At 45.0% G+C, this 17,797-nt stretch overlaps 1 protein-coding gene across 2 annotated transcripts in view; it reads right to left on the reverse strand.

Moving 5' to 3' along the window:
- Positions 1 to 1,918: 1,918 nt before the first annotated feature.
- ZFYVE26 (zinc finger, FYVE domain containing 26) overlaps positions 1,919 to 17,797 on the reverse strand; it is a 66,711-nt gene continuing 50,832 nt past the window's right edge. For both annotated transcript variants that reach the window (XM_011994250.1, XM_011994251.1), the window contains exons 33-42: positions 16,549 to 16,696; positions 16,101 to 16,310; positions 15,389 to 15,607; positions 11,086 to 11,283; positions 10,217 to 10,416; positions 9,232 to 9,373; positions 8,869 to 8,928; positions 7,484 to 7,666; positions 6,491 to 6,535; positions 1,919 to 4,056 (exon numbers count right to left, since the gene is read on the reverse strand). In XM_011994250.1, coding sequence (XP_011849640.1) covers positions 3,853 to 4,056; positions 6,491 to 6,535; positions 7,484 to 7,666; positions 8,869 to 8,928; positions 9,232 to 9,373; positions 10,217 to 10,416; positions 11,086 to 11,283; positions 15,389 to 15,607; positions 16,101 to 16,310; positions 16,549 to 16,696 — 1,609 coding nt within the window. In that variant the 3' untranslated portion in view covers positions 1,919 to 3,852. The remainder of the gene's footprint in view (positions 4,057 to 6,490; positions 6,536 to 7,483; positions 7,667 to 8,868; positions 8,929 to 9,231; positions 9,374 to 10,216; positions 10,417 to 11,085; positions 11,284 to 15,388; positions 15,608 to 16,100; positions 16,311 to 16,548; positions 16,697 to 17,797) is intronic.

A 17,797-nucleotide genomic window follows, 5' to 3' on the forward strand; every position in this document is an offset into this window, starting at 1 on the left:
ACATGATTCTTTTTTATGGGTGCATAGTATTCCATGGTGTGTATGTGCCACATTTTCTTTATCCAGTCTATCACTGATGGGCATTTGGGTTGGTTCCAAGTCTTTGCTATTATGAATAATGCTGCAGTAAATACATGTGTGCATGTCTCTTTACAGTAGAATGATTCATAATCCTTTGGGTATATACCCAGTAATGAGATTGCTGGGTCAAATGGCATTTCTGGTTCTAGGTCCTTAAGGAATAGCCACACTGTCTTCCACAATGGTTGAACTAATTTACACTCCCACCAACAGTGTAAAACCATTCCTATTTCTCCACAGCCTCGCCAGCATCTGTTGTTTCCTGACTTTTTAATAATTGCCATTCTAACTGGCATGAGATGGCATCTCATTGTGGTTTTGATTTGCATTTCTCTAATGACCAGCGATGATGAGCTTTTTTCATGTTTGTTGGCTGCATAAATGTCTTCTTTTGAGAAGTATCTGTTCATATCCTTTGCCCACTTTTTGATGGGATTGTTTTTTTCTTGCAAATTTATTTAAGTTCCTTGTAGATTCTGGATATTAGACCTTTGTCAGATGAAGAGATTTAAAAAATTTTCTCCCATTCTGTAGGTTGCCTGTTCACTCTGATAATGTCTTTTGCTGTGCAGAAGTTCTTTAGTCAGTACTCTACACAGAGAAACTTCTCTACTAGCGAACTATAGAAATGATCCCTGAAAGTATAGTCTTTTTTTTTTTTTTACATGAGAAATTGGATGAGGTCATGTTTCTGGGGAAAGGAGATAATGAACAGTGATGACACTGTCCATGGCTCAAGTATCATACTGCAAACATATGCCTGAAATGTGTGGCAAGAAAACAGTTTAAGCTAAGTTTGAGTTCTGCTTTCCCCAAAGACCCTACACCTGGTTTCAAAGATTGACAATTTGGTCGATATTGAAAAGATACATAGAGCTTTTAAAATGACAAACAGCCTTTTAAAGAGTTTTAGAGGCTGGGGCACAGGGCCAGGGGAAGTGGCCCTATAATTCTAGCACTTTGGGAGGATGAGGCTGAAGGATTGCTTAAGCCCAGAAGTTCAAGACCAGCCTGGGCAACACAGTGAGATACTGTCTCTATAAAAAATAAAAAAATTAGCCAGGCCACTGCACTTCAGCCTGGGTGACAGAGCTAGAGCCTGTCTCAACAACAACAACAACAACAACAACAAAATTCACTAAAGAAGAAACCTTTCACCCATTGGACTAGCAAAGATCCAAAAAATTTGGTAACAGCTGGGGCAAGGGCATGGGAAAGCAGGTACGCTCTACAGTGCTGGTGGGAGAGTTAATTGCTACGACCTCTTTGGAAGGTAACTGGCAATATTTGTTAAATGCACTTATTCTCTGACCCACCAATTCTGGACAAGATAATTCAATGCAGCATAATCTGTAGTGGCGAAAGATGGCAACAACATGAAATGTACATCATTAGAAAGTGGTTAAATAATTGTGGTATATCTTCACAGTGGAACACTTTAGTCATTAATATTTGTTTATGCATAAGTAGCTCTGGAACTATATGCTAGACACTGATAACAATGGTGGCCTCTGGGAGGGGACTGGGCTGGGTGGACAGGGTGGAAGGGACTTTTCACTTACCTTTTGTACCTTATAAATGTATTACCTATCTCTACCCATCCCCCAACTAAAGCAAAAAAAAAAAAAGTTTTCCGGTGGTAGAGGGTGCACTAATAGTTTTTAACACACGGGAAACGAGATAAATCCAAAGCAGAGTCATTAGTCATTATGGGGATTATTTAGAGTAAGTCTGAATTGAAGGCCATCTGATCTTCCCCACCCACCTTTTCTCTCCACAAGGAAAAAGGACAGGAAGGGTAGGCGCAAGAAAGCACAAAGAAGTTACGAAGCCAAGAAACACGTTGATAGACACTTTATTGTGGCTTGTTTGTAGTAAAACATTCAACCCCTCAACATGGATATCTGTTTTGGTGGTTTTTCTGTTGGAGACTACAGCGTGGTATTCAAAGGCTTTTAGCCTCATCTCTTATCAGTCTAGTCAGTGGTTACCTATAATTTGATAGTTCAATGAGTTAGAGGAAAATGTCAGGAAAATCTGGTCTTATCCCAAATTAAGGGCTGCAAGATTTGTGACCCATTAGTATAAAGTGCTTATGTTCAGTGCAAAAAAGGCAGACTCAGAAGGGCAAGCAGATGCCAGAGAAGGACATTTCCTGGGAGATGGATACGTTCTATGACTCAAGGAAGGAAAAGCCAAACTTTAGCCCAAATGGATCTAGTAGTTTCCTTACGGTCTTTTTCCTCTCTAACAGGACCAAAACTTCTCATCTGACAGATGTCCATGAGTTGTTTATTTTACTACTAAAAATCTCGGTTCAGAGGGAAATCCACAGGGTTTCTAAGCACCAAAGACACTGACTTCAGCTTTCAGTTTCTGTTTGTCTTAGCATCATGGGTGGAACCAATAGGCTGAGCTCTGGCCAGTGAGAGGTTCAGAGCTGCAGAGCTTTCTTTAGGCCCCTCATTTGCAAATTGAAGTCACTGAGTATGACACACCTTTTCTCAAACATTGTCACATCTTGGGTGGGAAGACAAGCCAGTGCATATTAAAGAAGCACTTCACCTAGTTTTCCACCAACCGGATGTGACCTATTCATTATGCCCTCATTCTGACTCTGTCCAGAGGCCCAATTCCAAGCCAACCCTTGACTCCCTCTTCTAAGACAGAGAAAAGAAGCGCACTCCCTTCCCAATGACCCCACGTGTCTGCATATCCATCCCGTGGTCCTGAAGAGACTGAATGGAAGCAGGAGGGAAAGGGAAGCAGCTTCCTGACCAATTCAAGCAGCACGAACAGGACTGCAGCTCAAATAGGTAAAATCGAGTCATTCAGTCCTACGATCCTGGCCACCATTTCTCTCCCCAGACCCTCAAATAGAAAGTCACGTTTTCTCACCCACCAACTTTGCAGGAGGGACATTGACAAGAGGCAGCTCTGTGCTTGTGAGCACCCGCTCCGCACCGCTCCCCTCACCTGCCTCCCCTGTATCCCTGTTTGGATGGTGGCCTTTCTTTCCCCTCTGGATGAATGTGATGGAGACCCTCTTGCCCATGTTAGCCTCACAGATCTGATCATTTATACATGTACCCACAGCTTTCAGATGCCTGCACCTGAAAACCCTTCTATTCAGACTACCTTCCAAAGACTCCAGGACTTCTTGTGCTTGGGAGAAGAGACACCTGGAAAACAGGTTCATTCCACAGGTAGCACTTGCCCCAAAGCCATCTCTGAATTTTGGAATGGGAAGGAAGGAAAAGAGGCAATCCTTTTGGTGTTGCTCTAATTCTCTGTAAAAGTCCTCTAGGTAAGAGGAGCTACTAAAGCACGTCCACAGGGAGGGGACTGTACAAACAGGACAACCCGGGTCAAGAACCAAAACGCAGGGAAGGTTTCCAGAGTGGCAAGTCTAAAGTAAAGTGCCTCTTTTCAATGGAGAAGAGTTTCATTTGTTCAGAAATGCTTGGGCGTAAACATCAGTGCACAGGAACATGCACACGTGTGTGAACACACACTCACTCACTCTGAGGTAGAAAGAACTGGCCATCTCCAGACAAACACACATAGATTCCACAATTTTAGAGAAACATGGCACTTGCGTGAAAAGTCCTATACTTGCCCGGGAAGGCAAGTAGGGTTCAATCCAGCTCTTTCCAACCTAGGGCAGAGCCAGAGAAGTTCCACTCCACAGGAGGAAAGAGGTGGAGGGCATCGCCATCACTGCTGTTGCCCAGCTCTCAGGTTACGTGTTCCTGGCCCCGCTGCCCAAGGTCACTTCCTGGAGCCTGAGCCATGAGCACCCCGGGGGTGGCTTGTCAGAAGCCACTGGGCACAGATATCTTGCACTACTGCGTCCCCGCTGCTCTTGGCGGCCTGCTGCACCTGCTGGACGAGGGCTGTGGCCCGTGAGTGTTCTTGCTTCACAGCAATCAAGTAGGCAGAACGCAGCTTGCAACATATCAGGTAGGCCCGAACCTGGCAGTCAGTTATAAAAGAGACAGCGGAAAGGCATCCATCACTGACAAATCAAGTACACAGAGCTGCAGCAGAAAGCTCAGGCAGACAGACATCACGTCTCACCTGCTACATTCATAACGGGATTCGTGCATTTTATGGTATTATAACAACTCTTTCAATATTCTGGACATACGCTATAACACTGTGCTATTTTATAGTATAAAAAGTTATGACAAATAAGCTAAGAATTTAAAAAAGAAGGCAGGCCAGCAGGCAGTCTGGTCTCTGTCCACTCCCTCTAACACTCTCCTCCTCACTCTCCCAGGCTCTCCAGCAGCTTCTGGGCTACAGGATCAGCACTGCTCTCACCCAGAGTTGTGATTTTGTAGTTACTTGGGTGATTATTTGATTGATGCCTGTCTCCTTAACCAGACTCTAAGGGGCAAGAGTAGTGTCTGTTTTTTCTACTCCTGTAGTATTCCTGGTGCATAGCACGGGGCCTGGCATGTAGTAGGTGTTCAGTGAATATGCATTACAGGGATGAATAAACCATCAGAATCCTAGAATGAACACATAGATCCTCCTCTATTTTTCTGTTTTCAGCCTGTTGAATCTAAAGTTTTTTTAATAATTACTGGAAATTTGAGGAGAAAGACACACACATGCAATTGGAAAAAGTCGAATTAAGTTCTAACCCCACTTAGATCTGATTTGACTCTGCCTGTTTGGACCAAAGGCAGCTGTTTCAGGATGTGCGTATGTGTGTATGTATCTCCCAGAATTGCTATCTCATGAATCCCCAGTTTGGTGGAGACAAGAGTCCCTTCCTTCCTGGCCCTGGTCTCCCCAGCACCCCCTGGTTAAACAGTGTTCTAGGCTGGTGAGCAGAGAGGCCTTCACAAGCTGCCACAGAGCTTCTGCCAGCAGTTGCCTTTCTGTCGCAATAATCCCCGTTGGTTAGTGAAGGGGACTCGCCTTGCTTCCTGTATCAATGCTCCATCTGTTATTTGTTTTGGTCACTAAAGTCTTTCTTTCCTCTCTAAGCTGAATTACAGATAATCTCCTACAGCTAGATGATGTCTGGCATGTTCTGAGGTCACTGAAGTGATCCAGTCCTGTGCTGCTTGGGTATCCACTTGCTGCCCTAGGATATTAGCTCTCCCCAGGCCTTGAGCTCCCCTTAGCATCTATGTACGCTAAGCTAAATACATCTCACAAGTTGGCAGGCAAAATTCCTACCAAGAGAAGAGGGGCATTTTGCCAGAGAGTCAGGAATGGAGTTGAATGAAGCTGTTTTTCTGGTAAGCCCCCATTGCCTCAGGTCATTTAACTGCGTTAGACAGCTGCTGAGAGAAAAATACCTGAAAAAGTAATAAGGACTATCTCTACTTTAGTGCATGTCTTTCCCAGGAATAGAGTCGCTGTCCTGCGGAGTGGGAGGCTCCGTGAAGGCTTGAGAAAGAACTGCAGTCTGGGAATCAGAGGATCTGGGGATCTGTCCTGGCTGTTGGGTCCTCAATCTGACTCTAGAAAAGTAATTCTCTACATTTCAGGATGTCAGAATTTCCTCCTTTCCAAGGAGTGCATCATGACGTTACAGAAATAAATGAAGAAATGTTTAGAAGTTGTTCTCCTTAACCCTGGAGACTGAAAAATGCCCAGTAAATTCAGTCCCGGGATCAGCAATACGGCCATGGGAAGCATGTAAGAAGCTCTTTGCCTGACGTCAATTTTCATCACAGGGGACTCAGCTGTCAGATATTTTTCCTGCCGCTGGCCAGGGCAGCTCAGACTGGCTTGGCTTTCTCATGCCCCTCCTGGCTTGGAGCCCTTCCTGCAGATGGCAGAAGGATCAATCCAGTGGTCAGCCACAAATGGGGGCATCTGGGAAGATTTTTATTCTTACTGGCACTCCTCCCAAAGGCAACGGGAAGCAAAGGTTCACCAATTTCCCAAACAGGGACGAGTTCTTTGGCCCCTGAGGAGAGGTTCATTCTGGAAACTGAGACACTGGTGGACATTGTTGGTCAAAGCATGGGGTGGGGTTTTTTTCTTACTGTACCTTTTTCCCTCTAGGATAAAGAGATACCTGCCTACTCTGGGAACCTCATTCCATCAGTCCATCCAAAGATGGAGGTGAGGTGAAGGATTTCCTAGGGATCTCTGAGAGAAGACATCAGTTTAAAATGGAGATTCAAGAGCAGCCTAGGACACATTCGTCTTGGGGATAAAGACTTGGGAAGGCAAAGACTCATGCAGTCCATGTTCACCTACTCCCCATCTATTCCCTCCTTCCTACACCCCTAACCAAGCCTCGGTTCCACCTCTGATAATAAAGAAGCTGAGATACGGGTTGTAGGGAGCTATTGTAGGGAGCAAGGGATAAAGGTGACAAGGCAAGCCTGAGACACTATTCATTAGCATCACCAGGTTTGGAGACAATTCAGCTCACCTTGTTGTCATCATTGTGTATTGCCTGGATCAGGCCCTCCAGCTCCTGTACAGAACAGAAACAGCAATGTGAGAGGGAGAAGAGTTCCATAGTCTGGGAGCCAGGGCCCAACCCAGCCTCAGCCCAGCCATTCTGACTTCAGAATGAAAATGCCTGCCTGACTTTTTTTTCTCAAAGATATGGGGTCTCACTATGTTGCCCAGGCTGGAGTGCAGTGGCTTTTCACAGGCATGATCCCACTATTGATAGCACAGGAATTTTAATCTGCTTCATTTCCAGTCTGGGCCAGTTCACCCCTCCTTAGGCAACCTGGTGGTTCCCTGCTCCTGGGAGGTCACCAAATTGATCATGAACTTAGTGCAGGCACTAAGTTCTAACACTAAGTATGTATCGGCATAATAAACTATAGTACAGAACTCCTGGGCTCAAGTGATCCTCCCGCCTCAGCCTCTAGAACAGCTGGGATTACAGACATGTGCTGCCACACCTGGCTGACTCTTCTTTGTAAACTCAACTCCTGCTTTAAGAACAAGAAAGAAAATTCAACCACAACACTAAGCTTCAGAATTTGGGGAGAAGGACAGTTCCCAAGAGGCCTGTCCACGGCCTTCACAAATGGATGTGGTTCTGTTCACTCCAAAAAGCCACCATGGGAGGACAATTCCACAGGTAACAGGCTTCAAAGGTCATCTGCTGGCCGACCCTGACCTCCTCTACAATTGTAGGAAGAAGCTCAACTCCATAGACACTTCCAGGTGCAAACAAATTTACACAGTGGGATGTTGAGGGCCACCCTGGGTATAGACATCATCTCCATAAATTTTCTTTACAGGGAAGGGTCAATTAAGGTGAGGCCATTATTGCAGAGGGGTTCAGAACGATAAAAGGATCTTGTAGAGTTTCAGGCACATTATGGGAAACAGAACAATAAAGACGGGGATGTGAAGACACTGAAATTGATGGAGGAGCCAAGAGGTACGGGAGGGAGCGTGCCTGAGGTGGAATTCTCTTGAACGCTTCCAGGCAGTTGAGGAGGATGGTGTCCCCGTCACTTTTGGCTGCCACGCCTGACTCACTGACACACTTGAGCAGTTGCCGGATCTCACTGTATTTCTCCTTCTCCACCAACTGGCGGGCAGCTCTGCAGTAGGTCATGGCAGCATCTAGCTGGAAGTCCTAGAACAGAACACGAGATGATGGGCTTAGGAGCAGGAAACGTTAACAGTGGGGAGGGAGGCAGCATTTAAAAGCTCTCACTATGCTTGGTGTAGATAAGCCATATTGATTGTGGTCACAGTAGAAAACATAAATAGACCAAATGAAAAGCAAGCATCAATTCCTCTTTGGCGTCAGGTAGAACTTTAGGAAGCAACCCCAAAAAACTGCAGCCAAGTATCTAAAATGATACATTTAGCTTGCTGCGGTGGCACTCACTGAAAATATTCTTATCAAAATCCTAAGACGAGTTCATTTTCTCTCTAATAAGTCTGCTTTTTCTTGAGAAATGGGCATTGGGGGCTAGTATTTGCTACCCTGGACACCTGGTGCTCTGTTAAGAGGTAGTCGACTTAGTGTTCAGAAACAGACCCATTCACTGAACGACTCATTTGCTGAAAACTGCCAGATAAACATCGTAAATCTGGTCTAGGAGAACCCTTATGCCACAGGGCCTGGGCGGAGCTGCCCCTCTGCCTGCCTACCAGGGTATCTGTGTGTAGTGAGCTCTGTCCAACACTGAAAATAGATGGGAAGAAAAACACCTGACTAATCATATATGAAGCCATTGATCACTGACACATGCACAATGCATGAATACCCTGCCTGCCCTAAGCTGCCTGCTGTCAGCTCCTGGGGTATCTGCATGGAGCTGTGTGGTGGTGGGCAGGTCTGTAGAGACTCTGCCCCTCATGGTCTCAGTGCCCTGCTCCAGCCCCTGGTCCAGTGCCACAGCCGGACCTGTGTCCTTTTATCACAAGCAATAGAAAACGTATTCCTCCAGCCAGCTCCTATACAGACTGAGAAAGGGGAACAGCCCTTGTGGCCAGTGGAAAGCTCCTGGCCAGCCCTCCAGCCATGCTCCCTGTGAGAACGAGCAGTGTTTCTCAGGGAAACAGCTATGGGAAACTGTCTGAGACTTGGCTCCTGGTATTTATTTGGTAGCTTTTGATGAATTTGTCGTGGGTTACTTGGTTTCTGGCAAAGTGGCCTAGAGTCTTGAATTTGACCCAGTTCTATAATAGTCACCTCCTTGATTTCATCCCTAATGTGCGTGTAAATCTACTTTTCTTGGGATAAGAATTTCCTAAAGAATAATCTCTCCCGGAACTGTGGTCAGGTGCTGATTGTCCTCAGTATGATTTGAGTAATCCAAGTCATACCTGCAGAACACGGAATGCAATTCCAAAACCATCTTCTACATTTTTCCCTCCCAGCATGACCTGAAAAGGAAAGGGAATCATGCTTAAAAACATAACAATTACTAGAGTATCCTCTTGACCAAGAATGAAGGCCCCTATTTATTCAATTATTCAACAAATATTCGTTGAGACCCTGCTAAGTGCCAGGCACTAGGGATATAAGAATGATCAAAATGGACTTGATCACCAGTCTTCAGTGGCTCATATTCTAGTGGCGAGGCAGCCATCAAACAAACAACTGAAATAACACTAGACAACTGCAATTATGATAAGTGTTCTAAAAGATGACAGTAGTCTGCCAGAGGTCTGAAACGCTGCATGTACCTTGCAGGCAACATCCATTTTCATGTGGTTATTTCCAAACAGGGTTGGCAGAGGCAAAGTGGTGATTTGAGAGGTCCCAGCACTTTCGCACCGATGCAAGAACCTGGTCACTTCCATCTGCAGCTGAAGTGTGTTCATGTGCCTGTGATGACAGAATACGCACAGTCCAGCCTCATGAGGGCCCAGGAGTGAGGTGACTGAGGCCAGGAGACTGAGAAGTCGAATAACATGGTGATGGAAAAGGGAAAAGAAATGATGCAGAGGGAAAAGAGACCCCAAATACCTGTGAGCAGTTATGACAAGACCAAAAAATGGTGATCTCGTGTCCTGCACAGACTCACAATATTACGGAGCACTGTGGAACCAGATAGGGTCCAGTCATTGAATCAACAAGTATTTATTGAGCACCTATGTGCCAGGTACAGTAACACTGGTCAAGAGAGATGAGCCCTGCCCTCAGAGTTTATAGGCTAGAAGAGAAATGAATAGTAAACAAACACATAAAATAGTTAGCAATTAAGCCTCTGAAAGTGGTAAATGGTAGTGGTAGAGCGTTTACCTCAGATGTAATGTTCTACGTAGAGGGACTGGCAAGTATTAAAGCTGAGAGGAATTAAGGACTTGGTGTGTTGAGGAGCCCTGAGGAGGCGAGGGATTGATGCTTAGCAACAAGAGAGTAGCAGGAGATAAAGATGGTGACATCAGCAGGAGCCAGAACATACAGGACCCTTTTTGCCTACTGTAAGGAGTTTGGAGTGTAGTCTGATTGTAGCCTGTGATGCTAATCCTCCCTCCACTCCCACTCCGCCTACCAGCTCCTCTGTAGGCTTTCCAGGCTTGCACTAGACACTGTCATCCAGGGATGATTCCTTTTAGATTTTTTTTTTCAGGATTTGGGGAATGGACAAGAGTAGCTTCATCACCAACAGAAACCTGCTCCCACTCTTCCTGCCCCACACCAATGGTGCCCTGAACCTCCAGCTACCTTGACACATCAGCTGCAGTCATCTTCTTTCTGAAGAACGTGGTTTTCTTCCTTCCAGAGCTGCGGGATGTTTCTTGGAGGTAGATCTTCAGGTGGTCCTTGGCCTTAAGTAGCCATGACAGCTTCTCTCCCAGTTCTGTATATGACTTTGCTTTGTGACTGAAGAACCGAATACAGGTCATGGCGGCCCGAACTTGGTCCTAGAAGAGGAAAATAGATGTTCAGGTCAAAGTAGATCAGGGGTTTGGGGGTGGGGTGTGGATTTCCACTAAGAGACCTCGTTTCCGAGCTGCTATTTTGAACCCATCACCCAAAGGTCCAAGAGATCCCGAAGTGCACTGACTGGTGGAGCTCTTCGGTAGGACATTATTCCACCACCAAAGAGATGCTAAAAGAAGATATTTCTGATTCTCCACTCAAATCGGCTTTACTTGTACTTTGGCATTAAATAATTCAATTTCTCTGTCATTTAGTGCTGACAATCCTCAGGAAGATTGGGAGAAACATGTTCCTTCTCCCTTCACATATTTTCTCTAAAAACACTAACTTTTCCATCATTCCTTATGAATTCTACATTCATATCTGATGCTTATCTTGAAACTAACATTCATTTCTTTTTTTTTTAACCTGTCAATTTCTTGCTTTCTGAAGAATGCCATTATCGACAGGATTAAAGTCTACCTCCAAACTTAGGATGGAAATCCTAATATTATTTAACAATGCTGGAGAGCAACATGGATTTGCTCTAGGGTCAGCCAAATAGCAAGGCCAGGGACCAATGACAGTCTCATTCCCTCATAGTGCACTGCCTCCCCTGCAGGGTGGGGTATCAGCGACAGAGGTAGAAGGCAGGAAGGGGCTGCCATTACCTTCATAAACTGCTGCAGCTCGTACAGAATGTGGTAGTAGTTCTTCTTCTGTAAATGTTGGCAGGCAGCAATCAAGTACTTTCCCCAGCTCTCCAAGGTTGGATCAATGGATTCTAGCAAGTTCTCCAAAGTGTGTAGCTTTCCACTTTTATAGCTTGGCTGGAAAATGCCTTCTATAAAAACTTCTGGAGGACTCTCCTGGAGCAGGGCAGGGCGAGAAGTCAGAAGTCTTGAGTCTGGTTTTGGCACTGTCTGGGATCCACTCTGAATTTCCTTCTATTGATGAACCTTCAGCATCCTCCCAATGCATTGCTTCTTAATCTTTTATGTGTCACACATACCTTTGAGAATCTCACTCTAGCGACTGCTTCACTTCTCTCCTTCCTTTTACAGAGAAGCCCCTTGACAGGGTTATCCACCCTCACTGTCTCCAATTCCCTCCTGTGATTTTTCTCTTGAACCCACTCTAATCTAGCTCGGCACCCATAACTTCCACTGAAACTGCCCCTTAGGTCACCAGTGACCACTAAACTCTAAATCTAACAGTTAATTCTTGATCCTCATTTTCTACCTGATCGATCAGCAGCTTTTGACAGAGATGGCTTCTTCCTCCTTGAAAAGCCTTTTTAAAAAATAAATTTTTATTTTAACTGAGAAAAACTCTCCTCCAGTGGCCTCCAGCACACTGTCCTCTCCAGATTTTCTGTCTACGTCTCTGGCTGCTCCTTCTCAATTTTCTTAGCTGATCCCTCCCAGTCTCCCCAGGGCTTAGGAGGAGCCTATACTCTTTTCTATTTATACCCATTCTCCTGGTGATTTCATCCAGGCTCATTGCTTAATATACTGTTGATTTGCTGATGATGCCTAAATCCCATCTCCAGATTGTTCATTCCCCCTGAACTCCAGAACCATACATCCAACTTACATCCAATTGTCTACTCAACACGTCCACTTTGAGATCTAACTGAATGCATCTACAACTACATTCCTGCTTGTTCCTTGAAACCTGCTCTTTCCACAGTCTTCCCTTTCTCAGACAGTGTCTCCATTCTTCTAGTTGTTCAAGTCAAAAACCTTAGTCATCTTTTCCGTCACACTCCTTCATCAAATCCATCAGCAAATCCTATTGACTCCACCACCACCATTACAGCACACAGAATCCGGCCACTTCTCACCACCTCCCTCGGACCACACTGGATCCCGCCATCATCGTTTGTCTGGATTATTGCAACATACTCCTCCCTGGTCTATCAGCTTCCATTCTTACCTCTTGTCAGTCTAACGCCCACAAATGAGCCCGAGTGACTCTGTTGAAACCTAAGCCAGATCACGTTATTCCTCTGCTCACAGTCTCCCAGCAGTTTCCCTTCTCATCCCTCACAATGTCCACAAGGTCCTGCATGATTTGGCCTGTGACCTTTCTGACCTTATCCGATAGTACCCTGTCCCAGTGGACTCTGCTCTAGCCACCCTGGCCTTTGCCCTCATCACACCCTCTGCCTGGACCGTGCCTTCCCCATAGATCTGCATGATTCACTCCTCGTGTTCTTTGGCACTTTACTCAGATGTCACCTTCCCTGGGTACCCAGTCTAAAATTATACAAGCCACCCCTTCCTCATCCCTGTTTTATTTTTCTTGTTCTTATTCATAATCTACACTATCTATTTTATTTCTCATGTTTACTATCTCTCTTTCTACTATGGCGGCAGATATTTTTGTCTTTTTTTTTTTTTTTTTTTTTAAGACAAAATCTCACTCTGTAACCCAGGCTGGAGTGCAATGGCACGATCTCAGCTCACTGCAACCTCTGCCTCCTGGGTTCGAGCGATTCTCCTGCCTCAGAGAAAACTAGACCTAATCTAAAAGTTGTAGGCCACATTTGAAGAAGCAGGGGCATTAGCTCTGTAGGAGAGATGGAGCACCTCAGAAGGGCAGCACCTCAAGAACTTCCATGCCATCCATTCATCTATCCACATACTCATTCATAATTGGTACTAGGTCAGGTGCCTGAATATACGGATAAGTAAAATATAGCCCTTGTTGGTCCAGATGGAAAGACTCAATTGTAAACAAACAGTTGCAATCCAGTAGGATAAATGCAGTGCCAGGGCAATGGAGGCTAATGCTGCTTAAGTGTTCTGTGAATGCTCAACAGAGAGGGCCTGAAAGAATACTAAAAGGATAAATAGAATTTTTTTTTTTTTTTGAGACAGAATCGTACTGTTACCCAGGCTGGAGTACAGTGGCGCGATCTTGGCTCACTGCAACCTCTGCCACCCTGGTTCAAACAATTCTCCTGCCTCAGCCTCCCGAGTAGCTGGGATTATAGGCGCCTGCCACTGCACCCAGCTACTTTTTGTAGTTTTTAGTAAAGACGGGGTTTCACCATCTTCGTCAGGCTGGGCTTACCTCCTGACCTAGTGATCCACCCGCCTTGGCCTCCCAATGGACTGGGATTATAGGCATGAGCCACCACGCCGGGCAAATATGAATTTTTTTAAGAAAACAAGGAGGGGCAGGGCATTCTAGGTAGAGGAAACAGCATATAAAGACTCATGGAAATAAGACAGTGTGTGGTAAATCAGGAAAATTTGGTTAAAAGTAATTTGATGAGTCTGGAGTATAAGGTACAGATAGGATCTGTGGTGAAAATAAATTAGAGAAATAAGGAGGCCTGATCCTGGTGAGTTCTGTAGCATGCTAAGGAATCTGGAGTTCTTCCTGTGGCCATGGAGATCCTCTGAAGGCCTTTTAGGGAGGGAATAACATGAGTCTATTTATGTTTTAGAAAGCTCAGTCTAGGGACAGTGTGGGCAAAGGGAAAAAACACATAGGGAAAAGGCTGGGAAGAGAACGTCTTCCATGCTCCAGGCATTCAGGTGTAATTTTCACAATGTCTTTTCCTCCTCTCCCTACCTGCTTGAGAATAAAGGTAAGATATTTCAGTTCAAGGGTAACTATGATTACAGGAGATAAAAAGAAGGTTTCTTTCCTAGCTCTGGTAAATATAAAGCAAGGGCACTGCTGTCGTCAGCTTATACTAAGCTAATGAAGTAGGCAGCTTAGCTTTCTGGATTACAGCTGTCAGAGGGAACAGAAGTAGGTGATTTCCATTCTCAATTTGTGCCTGGGAGAAACAGCTTTACTGCTAAACTTGTTTGGAAATTGAGGAAAAGGAAAAAAGTTAGCAATTCCACTCCATATAACATGACTTCTACATTATTCTTGAGACCTGGTTAGTAGCTAAGAATAGTCAGTAGCTCAGCACTGGTGAAAACCCCCTCTCTTCACTATCCTGTAGGGGTATAGTCACAATAATTTTGTGAACTGCTGATTTCACTTGGATCAATCTTAGAAAATATGTCTGTCTGTACATTTGCATTGGCTGCTGTTTTGAATTAGGGTGGCAGAATGAAACTAAAGTCTGCCTTGAGCTCATTAAATTTCCTATAAAATTTGGTACATCTCAGCCAATTTCTCCGAAAGTTATTATGGAACATTCAGATAAAAAAAGGAATGTAGCTGGGTGCGGTGCATGTGCCTGTAGTCCCAGCTACTCAGTAGGATGAGGTTGGAGGATTTCTTGAGCCTAGGAGGTCAAGGGAGCAGTGAGCTGTGATCATGCCACTGCATTCTAGCCTGGGCAACATAGCAAGTCCCCATCTGGAAAAAACAAAAACAAAAAAATGGGTCATGGTAAAACGAAGTCCCGATTGCTTATCAAGGGCTCCAAAGGCATAATATTCTTCAGTGGTGCCTTTGCTTCCAGTGGGAGGGGAGCAGAGGATGGGAGAGGAAAAAAAGTAGGGCATATTCTCCTTTCATCATCTATTTGGGGTTCAACTATAGGATTGGTGCCATGGTGCTTCCTGGCCCTTGTAGTAACAACTCTGAATGGACCAGCAGCTGGGTCAGAAGCTGGACACTATCCCAGGCCAGCTAGGGAGGCTTGTGGAAGCAGACTCTAAGCAATATGCCCAAGGTCATGCAAGACTCACACTGAACATCTCATTCCAGAGACCATGCTCTTAACCACGATCCGATTCTGCTGCATGTTTTGGGAGAAGGAATGAAACGTGCCTTTGCTGGTGAGGGCAGATTTGGGATCCAGGCTAAGACTTTTCACACTCCCTGAATAACAGTTGTGCAGAGTCCTCTGTTTTGACCTGGCTCTGCTAGAGATGGCCCCATAGCTCAACACAGGGTTAAGTGTCAGGGGGTTATTGTCCCCCTTAAGGCTGAGTGGTCCAAGCCAGAGGAGCAAGGCAGGCACTGCCTTTTTGAGCTGTGTCCGTATCCCACCTTGTTGAGAAGGTGCAGAAGAGCTTCCCGCAGGCAGCTGTGCCTCACGTAGAAGCTGATGATAGCCAGGTTGGTGCTATAGTTGTGCAGGTAGAAGAGGCATTCCTGGTAGTAGGTGTTGTTCATGATTTTCCCTTCAGGAATCACTGCCAGAGAAAGGCTCTGCGTCCGAAGGGTAGCTTCCAGTTCCCTCAGGGTAGCAAAGTAATCGTCATCTTGCTGACAGCACAGGAGAGCGAGAGAGAAAAATGAAACTCAAAAAGTTCTCGGCAGGCACTGAAAATATTGCTTACAAAGAATGTTTAACAATGTGGAAAAATGTTCACAATGCAGTGTCAAAGGTAGAACAGGCAGGATACACAATTCTACATATTATGATATGGTACAACCCCGATTTCATTAAAACACATAACATAGAAAATTCACCAGAATCTTAACACTAATTAGTCTGTGTATGGGATTATATGTCACATGTCATTTTTATCTTTTTAAACATCGTTTCCTTTTTTTTTTTTTAAATGCATCTATTACTTATCTAACCACATATAGTTACTTATCTAACTATATGTGATGGAAAAAAAATTTTTTAACTTGGTTGACGCTAAGCCAGGACTGACACTGTTAGCTGAATTTCTGCTGATTGTTTTTCCAGGTCATTGCTATTCCTGGGCCTCCCTTCCTGAGCCAGGCACTCTTCCTGCTTTGCTCTTACCAAGGATACGAGGGGCCTCACTGTGGACTCCAGGTACTCGACTACATCCTGCACCAGTCTTGAGCCATGATTCAGCTGATTGAGGTCAAACGGTGGCTTCAGACAGCGACTGAACTTCTCCCGTGCAGCAGTGAGGTTCCCAGCTTTGAGGCAGGCCATGCCCCAAGCATGCCACGCCCCGGTGGTATCAAGTCCAGTCTTTGTGGAGACCTGGGAGAAAAATTGCCCCTTTTAGTGAGGGCCTAAATGTCCCAAAGACCTATTCTATTCCCAAGTTGCCAACCACCTCATCCCCACTATCTGCCATTACTCCTTTGCTGGCAAACTAGTCATGCCCCCGATTCTTCCCCATGGGCAGGACAACTGAAAGATGGCAATATCTGTTTGCAAGGCTAAGCAAAAGCAACTTGCTACAGTGGGGTGGAAGTAAGCTTTGTCTTTGTCTCACCTCAACGCCCAGTTGGTAGTACTCGGCTTCCAAAAGCTGGTTCCTTAGTCTAGTTACCGCAGCTGGCTGCAAGATCTGACTCAAAGATGGCACGTGGCGATAGGCAGCAGCAACTAAAATATTCAGCACGTCTACCTTGCTGATGTAGCTACAAGGAGGAAAAGGGCAAGGCCATGAGGCTCCCTAGAATCTTACTTAGAGTAGCCGCTTAAAGGTTTCCTATCCATTTTCTTTTTTTTGTTTGTTTTGAGACAGAGTCTTGCTCTGTCACCCAGGCTGGAGTGCAGTGGTCCAATCTTGGCTCACTACAACCACTGCCTTCTGGGTTCAAAAGATTCTTCTGTCTCAGCCTCTCCAGTATCTGGGATTACAGGCACCTGCCACCTTGCCCAGCTAGTTTTTGTATTTTTTAAATAGGGACAGGGTTTCACCATGTTGGCCAGGCTGGTCTTGAACTCCTGACCTCAGGTGATTCACCCACCTCGGCCTCCCAAAGTGCTGAGATTACAGGCCTGCTCCATTTTCAATATGAAAGTGATCATGAGAATTAAGAGATGCATAGCATAGTTGCCATGAGTGAAAGCTCTGGAGTCAGACTGAATTCTGGCTCTATCACTTAGTAGCTCTATGACCCGGGGCAAGTTAGTTAACCTTTCTCTGCCTTAATTTATTCAACTGTAAAACGGATATACAGTCATAAGCCACATAATGATGTTTCAGTTAGCAATGAACTGCATATACAATGGTGGCCACATAGGATCATAATACCATATTTTTACTATACTTGCTCTATATTTAGATACACAAATACTATAGTGTTACAATTCCGTACAGTATTCAGAACAGTAACATGTTGTACAGGTTTGTAGTCTAGGAACAATAGGTCATAACCTAGGTGGGTAGAAGGCTATACCCTCTGGGTTTGTGCAAGTGTACTCTATGGTGTTTGCACAATGACGAAATCACCTGACAATGCATTTCTCAGAACATATTCCTGTCATTAAGCAATGCATGACTGTGATAGTGGAGTTTTAAGGATAAAATGAAATAACCCAAGTAAAAGGGCTTAGGATAATGTCTGGAACTTTTCTGGCACTTAATAAATGTTAGATATTAATGTTTGGTGTGGGGATGCTCAAGGGTATTTGAGGCAAGGCCTTTACACTGAACATTGGGGGCTTACAAGTGACCCATCTGCTTTTTGGTCCTTTTGAATCCTCTTTTGTGAGTGAGAGAGCATAGATTCAGT

Source organism: Mandrillus leucophaeus, unplaced genomic scaffold (genome assembly GCF_000951045.1).
Source record: "Mandrillus leucophaeus isolate KB7577 unplaced genomic scaffold, Mleu.le_1.0 Scaffold448, whole genome shotgun sequence".
NCBI lineage: Eukaryota > Metazoa > Chordata > Mammalia > Primates > Cercopithecidae > Mandrillus > Mandrillus leucophaeus.